Source organism: Coloeus monedula (assembly GCF_965178545.1).
Source record: "Coloeus monedula genome assembly, chromosome: 4".
Classification (NCBI taxonomy): domain Eukaryota; kingdom Metazoa; phylum Chordata; class Aves; order Passeriformes; family Corvidae; genus Coloeus; species Coloeus monedula.
In genome coordinates this window covers 14480576-14491892 of record NC_138784.1, presented here as the reverse complement: position 1 = coordinate 14491892, position 11317 = coordinate 14480576, and the positions used below count along the sequence as shown (strand labels likewise).

At 47.7% G+C, this 11317-nt stretch overlaps 1 protein-coding gene across 1 annotated transcript; it reads right to left on the bottom strand.

Annotated features, from left to right (window-relative positions):
* Positions 1-1737: 1737 nt before the first annotated feature.
* KCNJ8 (potassium inwardly rectifying channel subfamily J member 8) lies at positions 1738-7832 on the bottom strand. The gene is made up of 3 exons (XM_082279745.1): positions 7366-7832; positions 6684-7128; positions 1738-3146 (listed from the first exon to the last, which is right to left on the bottom strand). Exons 2-3 carry the CDS (start codon positions 7046-7048, stop codon positions 2246-2248), a joined length of 1266 nt encoding a protein of 421 aa, XP_082135871.1. The 5' UTR covers positions 7049-7128; positions 7366-7832; the 3' UTR covers positions 1738-2245.
* Between the last annotated feature and the right edge of the window lie 3485 nt (positions 7833-11317).

The window sequence follows — 11317 nt, the reverse complement described above, 5'->3', positions numbered from 1 at the left end:
GCCGGGAGCCAGCAGCGCCCCTGCCGGCTGCGAGCGGAACTGCACCCGAGGGGAAAGGGCCCGACAGCCGAGAAGGCCGGGACTGGGTTCTGGTTCTGTTTGCTGCTGCTGCCGGTGGTGCTGTTTGTTTGCCTTGTTATACATACTAATAAAGAACTGTTATTCCTTTTCCCATATGTTTGCCTGAAAGCCCCTTAATTTCAAAGTTATAATAATTCAGAGGGAAGGGGGGGTCATATTTTTTCCAATTCCAAGGGAAGTTCCTGCCTTCCTTGGCAGATACCTGTCTTTCAAACCAAGACATTATTGTAACTTTATTATTATTATTATTATTATTATTATTATTATTATTATTTTGTATAAAACCTGCTTTTGCACAGCATCTGACTTAACCATGTATCCAACAGCCAGTCTCAGAGAAATTCACAGCCCTGGAAATGGAGGACAGAGACAAATTGTATGTGCTTCCCTCTGACTCTTCTTGGAAGCTGCAGCTGATCATTGTTTGGACACACAACAGACAGATTAATTCCTCCAGATGTTCACCATCCACCCTTCCAGAACATTAATGGGCAGGCCAGGGAATGAATGCTTTTAGCAGAAACTTCAGTTTCCTCTGCTGCTTCAGGTGAAGTATTTTGTCAGAGTTTTTGTTCTGGAGAACACCTGTTCCGAATGCAGGGAGTCCACACCTCAGAGCAATGCCCCTCCCTGCCACCACCCCACACCTCATGAAGCCTGAAACCATCCATCCAACAACTGCTGATGTGCTATTTCCAAAGAGAATTAGAATCCAGCATTGCTTTTGACTATTTCACCTTACAGGAAAAAGGAAACATTTAAAATTCCGAAAGTATTTAAATGGTTGAGTGGCTTGGAAAGTCAGAAAAAAAGATAATACTTCCCTCGAGCCACAGACATAAGACAATTTCAGCAAGAGATTTGAACAGGAACTTGTCCATAGTTATGCTTATTCAGGAAAAAAACGTATTAATTTAGGTTACCAAATGTGACAGAATTAGTTGCCTTATTTTTATGTATTCTTGTAGAAAAACTTGGGATGACATTTTTGGGAAGACTCCAGGTAACAAATGCCCATCTTAATTTGAAGAGAAAAGCTGCTTCCCACCAATTATCAATGCCAGATTATATAAAAACACAGGTGAGGCACTGCTAAAAAACAGGAATTCAGCAGCAGCACCCAAGTGCCCCTGAAAACCATTCAGATAGTTTTGAAAATGCTATCTCTAGTATTATTGGCAGGCTTCCCTCTCATTCCCATTCATGAGTTCCCACTGGTAAAAAATAACCTTCTGCTGGAGCAAGCAGACTTAATCCTATGAAAAGTAAGTGAAGCAAGTACACGTGTTTCCTTCCATGTAGGAATCTATCAGAGAAAGCGAAACAGGATTTGGTCTTCCAACGTGACGAGAATGTTAAAGAGGCATCTACTTTTTCCAGCTTGAATAATTTCAGCGAAACACATGCCCAGGTGGCAGCCAGGAGGACTGGAATTTCTCAGTTTGGGCTACAGCTACTCTAAGATGTGTGTTGCCCTGCAGCCAAGTATCTCACTCTGAGAAGAAGAGCAGCACTCAGTTGTTTCGCTGGTTTTCCTACCTGGAGTGACACCAGTTTTCCTGTGGGGTGGACAGGTCACTCCACCTGACCTGAATTTGCTCTCATAATGCCCTTGCCACAAACCAACAAAAAAGAAAAAGCCTGGAAAACCAAAGGTAAAATGGTGGCTCTTCTCCAGTGAAATCCGTGATGAATTTAGCTATTCCCTTTAAGAGAACAAGGAATTCACACAAACAGGTCAACATCCAAATGTCATGCACAAAATCCATGGGAGCTCTTGAATGCAGAAGTTTCGTGAAAGCACTCACTTACATAGGAAAGCCCCACATTTTGTGACAGCCAGCAGAAGAAAGAGACTCTTGATAGGAAAAATATGATTAAAAAAATCAGCATGCCATTAAAACAAGTATAAATACACATTATATTACATGAGTGAAGTGTGTTTTCTTTAGTGTACGTGCCATTTTTTATTAATTCATACACTAAGTGCTAAGGTGTTTTCTAATGCCATTAGGGGGTGCTTTCAGTAAGTAATGGAATAAATAGTTCTTGCATGGTTCTCTTCTGCATCGTGTTCTTGATTTCTTAAGTAAAAGGAAATTGAAGCAAAATACCTCAGATGCCTCCTCCTTCCAAAGCCAGTGCCCTGGCACGAAGCTGTGCATCACGTTTCTGAGGCACTCTGGCTCCCCTCGGGCGTGATAAACTGCACTTTGGGCACGATGAGCGAGGAGTTGGTTCTCCGCATGGAGTTGCTCCTCCGAATGGAGTTGTTTCTCCTCATGGAGTTGCGCTTTCTCAGCGAGTTTTGGTGGGACAGCTCGCTCTTCTGCAGGGTCTGGATGAGGATGGAGGGCTTCTCATCGAGCTCCCGGGCACTGCAGCGTGGCGCAGCCACTTTGACGGTGTTGCCGAACTTGGAGTAGTCAACGGCATACACGCCTTCCTCCTCGGTGACGATGGGCACAAAGCGGTGACCCCACAGGATCTCCTCTGCCACGTAGGAGGTTCTCGCCTGTGTTGTGATGCCGGTGGTTTCTACGACCCCTTCCAGTATCACGATGAGCTCCAGGTCCTGGAGCGCCAGGTCAGAAGCGGATATGTCATAAAGAGGACTCCGCTTGTCTATGACGTGACAAATGATCAAGGGAGCCACCAGGAAAATGTTGTTGCTTTCAATGGGGTTATCCACAGGGATATCCACTTGGTGAATGGGTATGACTTCTCCTTCAGGGGTCGTGGTCTTCCTCACGACCTGGATTCTCACCGAGGCGCTGATGATCATGCTCTTCCTCAGGTCCCCCACCCGGAACATGAAGCAGAGCTTGCCATTGCGGACGGCAATGACCGCCTGCCGGCTGAAGATCAGCGTCTCGGCCCGCCGGTGAGCCTGTGCCGTCTTCATGAATATGCAGCCCAGCATGACAGCGTTGATGATCAGCCCCACAATGTTCTGCAGGATCAAGACCGTGATGGCCAGGGGACACTCCTCGGTCATCATCCTGCCCCCAAAGCCAATGGTCACCTGAACTTCGATGGAGAAGAGGAAAGCGGAGGTGAAGGACCTGTAGGGGAAGATTGCACCCAGTTAACTCTCAGGACATGTAGCACAGACTAAGAAGCTGTTAACATGTACTTCCAGAAACAAACTTAAGGACCTGTTTGTATGGTTCTAGTACACATAAGCCTTCTGTTAACACCAGCCAAAGCACTGCATGCTAGGTGGCTTAGATTTGTGTGGCTGGTGTGGTGTCTGATGGTGGCAAGGGGAGACCTCAGAGCCTGAGCTCCTCAAAGACCATCTGGGTGACCCTGAGCTGCTCAGGGAATCTCTGTCCAGGAGCACAGGCTGCCCACTGGCTTAGTGAACAGCTCTGGAACAGCTGTGCTTTCCACCTTCTCCATCCCATGAAGCTCTTGGTGGAGAGAGGTGGTTTTGGCAAGAGTGGGCAGTCAGCTGGCACACTGAGATCCTTCCACCAGTCTATGCAGGGAAAGGAAACAGGGAAAACTGCAGCATTTCACTCATGCTACCTGAATTGTGACCTAAAATTTCCTGCGGAGGGAGGGGAATGGGGCTTTCCCAGATTTGTGACGCTTCCCAAACCTTTGCTCATCTTGTGACTGAACAGGATGAGGCTGCAGAGAGAGGCCAGTGGCCCCCAGGGTACCCCCTGCACACCCTGGCAGCAGCACAGCCCTGTGACCCAGGGCTTGGGTTTAGCTCACTGCCAGGGAAAGACCAGCTGGAAAATGTCAACACAGAAGTGGGATGTAGAAGTGTGGGTTAAGTTAAATACCCTAAAATGCTATGGTGCTGGATGTCAGAAAATGCTGTCCACAAACTTCCCAAAATACTTTATAGTAGCCACAAAGTCATATCCCCTGTATATATCAGGGTCCTTAACTTCCTTTTATATTTATTTATTCCTTTATTCCTTCTAGATACATCCTTCAAGCACAATCCAATAAATCTGAAGCATCCCAATGTTTAACAGGGATATACCTGGAAAATATATCCTGCCCATGAAGATAGGTCTTAATCATTCATTTGGTTTGCTCTGCTTTTCAATTAATCTGCTTTTAATTTTTTTTTATTTACTAGCCATATTTTCACTGGTATATCAAGGACACATTCAAGTAGCATAGGCAATACTAGGGATAATGAGAATGCAATGAGAAAGTCTGTCTTTCAGAAAACCAGCCAGTCTCTGCACAGATATCTTTGAAATAACTCTTTTCTTTTGCCTTTGCTGTTTTTCTTAATCATTAATAAGTTCCTTTGTATTGAGGGGGGTTATTTTTGTATTTCACTCTGAAGAAATCAGAGATGAAGGAGTTAATAGAATCCATGGAATGATTTCTTGTGTTCATGAATATTCATTTACATGCAGAATGAAGCTTCTGGATTAAACTTCATTCAGCTTAATTCAGTTTAAAAATCCATCCAGTAAATAACTTGACTTCCCTTAGCAATATTATTTCTTTAAAAAAAAAAGAAAAAAGAAAAAAGAAAGAAATCCACCTTTTTAACAGTGGAAGTAAGTGAAAGAGCAAGTTTGTAAAGCATTTTGACCATGTGAAATGGGAGAGAGTAAGTGCAAATCACACTGTTCCCAGGTCCTTCCCCCCAGAGCTGTGTAACAGCTTTCCTTTTTGGATAATGTTTGCTTTCTGTGGCAAAGAGCTGTGAGGCTTAGAAATTTCTGCAGTACTTTGTAAAATGAAAGTGCTGTGCAAGCTCTAGGCACTGGTTAAAATTTCCAAAGCCAGGTTTTCCCATAAATATGTAATGGCATCTACCCAAGAAAGCTCTCCTGAAATATCTGTGGGCCTAAATCTCAGGGGAGTAGCTTAAAAACAATTTGCCATGATTCTGGCATTGCAATACTAAAGATATTTTACACCCAAAACCTTGCCATTCTTAAAGATGTCAGCAATCACATCATTACTTCATGACTTTGGCCAAAGTGGTGGCCAGATTTCCCTAGGAAAGGAAAAGATTTCCCATGGCTTGGACATTGGACTGGAGCAGCTGCTGCCTGAACACCCCATGAGGGAGGGGTGTGTGTTCTTTGGCATGGGCTAAACCAGAATTTCTATTGACTCATTCACTGTGCTTCCCAGCAGACGTCCTGGAAGAGCCACAGGTAGCTACGGGGAGGGAATAGGGGTAGAGTCCTGGCTGTGGATGTGCCTGGCCCCAGTGGCATGAAGCCCCTGGCCCCCAGCTCAGGACCGGTGGGGTGACCCAGCAGCCACACCAAGGGAGCCACCAGCCACGTGCAGGGACGTCCCCTCAGCTGACCCTGACGAGCTGCAGGGTTGTAGCTGTTTGCTAGTTCCGGTTGGACAGATCCCACAAATCCCAGAAATGCCAGGGGTAACGCTCCTGCGGGCGCAAGCTGGGTCATGACATCTCATTTCAGAGGAAACTGCTTGTGGCCAGGCATTGGAGAAGAAATAAAACAGCAACCCCTGCTCCAATTCCCCCCAACCTAGTGAAGGTTAGCTTGGAAAATTCTCCTCTTATTTTACCTTGGAAAATCTCCATTTAGCAAAAGAAGTGTCAAAACAAAGGGAGAATTAAATGCCTGCTACCTCATGGGCCAGATACAATGTCCCTTCAGACTTGGTGAGGTGCCTCAAAACTTTGTGTGGGAAAGAAGAAAAGAGAAGTGGATTCTCTGATGTCTCAGAGCACTCTGCGGCCCCCAGACCCTCACAGCACTGCAATGTATAAAGGCAGATGATCTGGGGCAGTCTGGTGGTAGAGAACCAGGACTTTTCTACCTAAAAACCTAGTGCTACAAAGGCAGATTTAATTGATGAGATCCTGAAGTGATCTTATGGCTTACCCCACCTGCAATTCACAGTCTTCTCTTCCATGTATGTTTGTGTCAGCTTATCAGAGCCTTGACAACTGTTGTGGCTTTGGGGATGGAGAGTAAAATACTTCAACAGGTGACATTTAATCCAGTCATCCCTTAAGCTTTCACTGTCTGACACATGCACAGTGTGGAAAGTGCTCCTCTGTCAAACTGCTGGCCTGTGGCTTCACCAAGGTATTTTGAAGCCTCGCATATTTAAGAGTCTCATGGGATTCATCTTGAAACACACCTAGTTTGGCCCTAAGTGACACATTTCCTGGCACCTGTGGCTGGTGCCCTGCGTGACACCCAGGGCTGGTTCCCTGCCTCGTGGGAACTGCTCTGGAGGGAGCACCTCTCGCTGGCGTGGCGCTGGGGATGCTCCCGCTGCCGTAGACAACGTTACAATACATATAACACATACCCACTCTTGCAGCAGGCTCTTATCTCGACAGGCAATCGAGTTACCCACAGAGTGTGGAGACACATGAAAAGCAGCAGGTCTCCCTCTCTTTCAGATCCTGTAAGGAATCAAAGACATCTACAGTACAGTATTTTCCAAGCCCGGGAGGCTTGCTGAGTTTACGCAATCTAGAGGAAAACACTGCACTTTTCAACTGTCTCAACCAAACATAACGGTTCATGTAAACCAAAAGCTGCGCTTCAGACAACGCCAGGACAGCAGGCAGCTCTGTCCCTCCCCGTCCTTCATCCCACCAAACTCTACTTTACCTGACACACGTCACGCACGGTGTCCACTTCGTGCTGTTCAAAGTGTTTTCCGTGCTCGGGTCCATGTCGCCGTGGGCAAAAGCCACCAGCCACCACATCATGGCAAAGAGCAGCCAGCTGCACAGGAAGGACATGGTAAAGATGACCAGCGTGTGACGCCACTTCAGGTCCACCAGGGTGGTGAAGATGTCCTGCAGGAATCGCCCCTGCTCACGGATGTTCTTGTGGGCCAAGTTGCACGCGCCATTCTTGGCGATGAAGCGGGCTTTGCGTGGCCGGTCGCGGATGCGCGGCTTGCGCAGGTTCTCAGCAGCGATCCGTGCCAGCACATACTCTTCAGGGATGATACTCTTGCGAGCCAACATCTTCCTGCCACCATAGTCCACTCAGCAATGCGAAATGGAGGACGGTCCCTCTAGCAAGTCGCCGCAGGGCTCACTTTACCCTGCAAAATAGAGAGAGCCTGGTCAGAGTTGTCACCTGTGCAAGAAGTCCCGATTAGGTACCCCCTGCCAAACCCCCCTACATTAAATGCTGGTTCTGCAGTGCCCTCCCTCTCTCAGACCATCGTTTTAATATGAGCAGTCGGTATCAGCTCGTAGCAGAAATGAAAGATGCTATTAGGAGACTCCTTGCAGGAAGGGAGGCTGCAAAGCAGTCTCACAAAGTCGGTGTAAAGTACCGTGACAGACACCAGGTCGGTTCCTCAGGCTGTTTCTCCGGGAGACAGCAATGCTCAGATGGGTACCGGAACACGAAGCACTAAGTTATTCGCATCCTTCAGGACCTGAAGAATCAGATGTCTGTGGTTTGAGCCGAAGTTAGTCTGCGGAGAGAGTGTGGAGACTCCTTCCTTACGGCTGCAGCCCCGCAGCGCATCCAGCAGCCCGCCGGGAGCCCCTGCCCCGTCCCCCGACAGCATCACAAGAAGGGGCTGAGCTGGAGGTGCGGCAGGCAGGGAACGGGACTCCACAGAGCAAGCGGTCGCATTTTCCCTCCCAGCTCTCCTTCCCTTCCGGGATCAGGCGGGGAAACCCTCCCTTTATTTCCAAACTTTGTCCCCAAACGGGTGACAGAACAAACCCACGGAAAGCCCGGCTCCCCGGCGGCTGGCCCGTCCCACCGGGGGAGGGCAGGGCTGCCTGACCCCCGGAGCCTCGCAGGGACCCCCCCGGCCCCCGGCCCCGCCGCCACTCACCGCAGAACAGGGCGGGACGCGGCCGGGCCGGGCGGAGCTGGCCGGGCGGAGCGGGGCGGGGCTCGGGGGGGATGCGCGGAGGGGCCGGGCGGGAGTCGGACTGGGGATGCGGGGCTCGCTCGGGGTGCGGGGCTCGCTCCGGGTGCGGGGCTCGCTCGGGGTGCGGAGCCGGGGCGGGGAACCGCGGTCGGGATGCGGAGCACGGGCGCACAGCTCCCTGCGCTGCGCGGTGCCTGTGCCCGATGGGTTCGGGGCTTTTAGGCAGGTTCCGGCCCATTTAGCAGTGGGGCAAGGCGCTAACACTGCTGGTCTGTGCCATTTCGCTGGGTATACAAAGCTGCGCGCCTGCCTGCTTCCCCTGGCAAGCCAGGAGTTGTGCTGGCTTTATCTTCCCTCGAATCTGGCTGAGACAGAGAAAACGAGGCTTTTGCGTAAGTGTTTGGGGGACCAAAGCCAGAATCTCATGACCTTTGCAGCTTTGGACAAACTTAATTACCTGTCTCTGCAAGAAAAGGAGGAAAGACATTTCTTTTCACAGGTCGCATCAGGCCCATTCAGCTGGGCAATGGGCATCGGCAGATGGAGGCTTGTATTTGGGATGGGTATAGGAGGAATTATGCACAATAACAACCTCTCCCCCACCTCCCCAGTGAAATCACTGAAGTTCTTTCTCTTTCCCACTGGTTGAGGTTTACAGTTTTGGCCCTTGTGTTTAATGGAAACTTGCATTCTTGGAAATTGCAGGTTTTTTTGTTTGTTTTTTGTTTGTTTTTTGTTTGTTTTTTGTTTTGTCCTGAGGTCTTAGGGTTTGTAATAGGAAGAATAAACAGTACATCAACTTTATGAAAATATCTAAATTTAGATTTTAATGAAGCCAAGTGCAGAGATTGTGTCAGATTAACTGCAAATCCAAGGAGTGTGAGTGTGTGTGTGTACGGTAGGGAGGTTCCAAACTTTTCTGTGTACCACTCAAGTGAATCACCTGTAGGGTATAAAATTTATACAGAACAAAATACCTCACTCTTCTCTGTAAACTAGGGAACTGTTTGACAGACCTGTTGCAATCAGGAAGGTTTTAAGCATGTTCAGGCTTGGAAAAACTGAGAAGGCACCTTTGACAGGCAGTGTAATCCTCAGCTTGAAGATATCCACCCTGCTGAACACATGCACGTGCTCAGCTTTAAATAGATGAGTGGTTCCTGGAAACTTCTCCAGCACTGGCCTTTGCTAATACCACATACCCGGTAGCCCGAGGAGAGACAGATGCAAAGCTCCAGTCATATTAGGCAATTAGCTAAGTATTTGTGTGTGAAATTAACTTTAGGCAGATGGGAAGCTGAAAAATCAGGGTTTAAGCCAAATATGTTTAGATTCTAACCAGACTCTGAGTACAAACACATAAAGTCACTTGGATGGGTATCTGCAGGGTTAGCATTGTTGGTGTGTGGCACTTTGTGGGCCGGGCTTGGAGAACTTGGGAAATGATCCTGCTACAAATGGGGTGGCAGAGACAGCTCTAGAGGGGCTGACTCATTTGTTTCATGCAGTCTCCAAAAGTGCATCTCACTTGGATGTAACTGTTGGAAGTAACTGGTTTGATACACATGAAAAAAAATGTTCCCTTTTCCTTTTTCCCTTTTCCTTATTCTTTTCCTCTGCCCTTCTCCCTTTTAGCTCCTGTGAAGTATTTGTTCTGTTCTAGGGATAGAAACAAGATTGTTGTTGCCCAGTACGGCTGCTAGATGCAACTCAAAATAACTGTCTGGGAACTGCATGGAGCACTCCCCACCCCTCACTTCTCCATGAGATCCTTGAATTGTATGACTTTGCTTCTGACACAGATTGGCTCATGCCACTTGCCCGGTCACACAGTTTCCTCTGAAGTTCTTGAAAGCCACAGCTTTCTAAGCAGGAGCACAGAAAGAAATGTTGCTTTATTTACTTGCCACCTCAGAGCATAACCCATGTGTGGCTGGTTTTGACCCCATCCCCTTCTCGCTCAGCCCCTCAGCTGCTGCTGTGCTCCCCACCCCATCTCTGCTGGTAGTGAGTGCAACTGTGTGACACTAAGTTAGAGTGTGGATTAGCAGGTAGTTTGAAAAAATGGATTAAACCCATCTTTGAGGGCAGGTGGGAGCAAGGAGTAACATTCCTCAATCTACTGAAGTGGAACAGAAACTTCTGCCAGCACTGGCACTGTCAGGAGTCCCCTGTGAGCTCTCAGCCCCACATGTTCCCCACTAACCTGCTGGAGGTTTCCTCCCCCTTCACTGGGCACCCTGCAGAGGCTGGAATTTTTGTAGCTGAGATAGGAAGGGATCCATCAAACACACACAAATAGTCCTGGCACAGCCCCAGTGTGACTGAACAGAAGTTACTGATCCTTTCACCCACCATCATACAGTGCAGGAAAAGTGTTCATAAAATCCCATCTTTTCCTCTCTGCCTGTTCTATACTGGAAGAGATGCCTTCCTCCTCACTTTTACTGGAGATTATAGTTTTGAGGAAGCCTGCTGGGCCATGACCACAGGGATGTGAGGATCAAGAGCTCCAGACATGATTCTGAGCACAGCATCCATTTCCCTAAGTTCCAGTGTATGAATATGCTCTGGGGAGTGACAGCTACTAAAACCCGTCCCCTCTGACCTTTTAAATACTTGTTTGGTTGCCACATGCACACTTGAGTCTGAGATTCAAGTAATAGCTGGGAAAATCTCCTAAAACATCTCCTAACCCGTTTGGTAAGGAACATGGTGTCTGAGTGTTGTGAACACAGCCTTTTCAGGAAAAAAATGCTCAGAATTGATGACAGTTTTAGGTCCAGTTTTCTTAAGGCCCTTCATGTGTCTCCTTCTTGCTGTTTCATTCCCCTGCACCCACAAGCATTAGTGATATTATGGTAAATATCACTTTACAACTATGCCTATCTAAAAAACAGGATTAAATAATGCGCTTAGACATGAATCTGAAATTTCCCCATTATAGCCATGTCCAGCCCTTTCAGAAAATCCTGCTTCGTAATAAGTTTTGTTTGAAATTCTAATCTTAGCTTAGAGATAGGATGACTTTGCAGGCGTCCAGAGATGTCATGCACTTAGAGGCTTCCACAGAGACACAAAGCTGATAAGCCATATTCGGATAGCGTGGGTGAACTCTTCCCTACATGAGCTGGCAGGACATCCATCAAACATGAAAGAGCAGAAACTGCAAACTAAGGGCATCTGTTACCCTGAACCAGCTCTTTTTTTCTCCTCCTGTTTCATGCAAGAGCAGCAGGACAAAAATAGTTTTTATCATCAGAATACATGTGACTAGTGCCCCTGGTCCAATGTAAGTTGCATACTGAAGTTTGTTCATTACATACCTTTTTCTGGAGTTTATCCTAAGGCTCTGGGAAGAGCAACCCCAGTTTGGGGTTGTTTCCTTGCCTCTCCA

Excerpts from the sequence above, each read along its gene's own strand:
- KCNJ8 (XM_082279745.1), bottom strand. The coding sequence starts at position 7,048 with ATGTTGGCTCGCAAGAGTATCATCCCTGAAGAGTATGTGCTGGCACGG. Across the intron at positions 3,147-6,683 it reads CCGTGCGTGACGTGTGTCAG|GTCCTTCACCTCCGCTTTCC; the intron begins GTAAAGTAGAGT and ends CTTCCCCTACAG.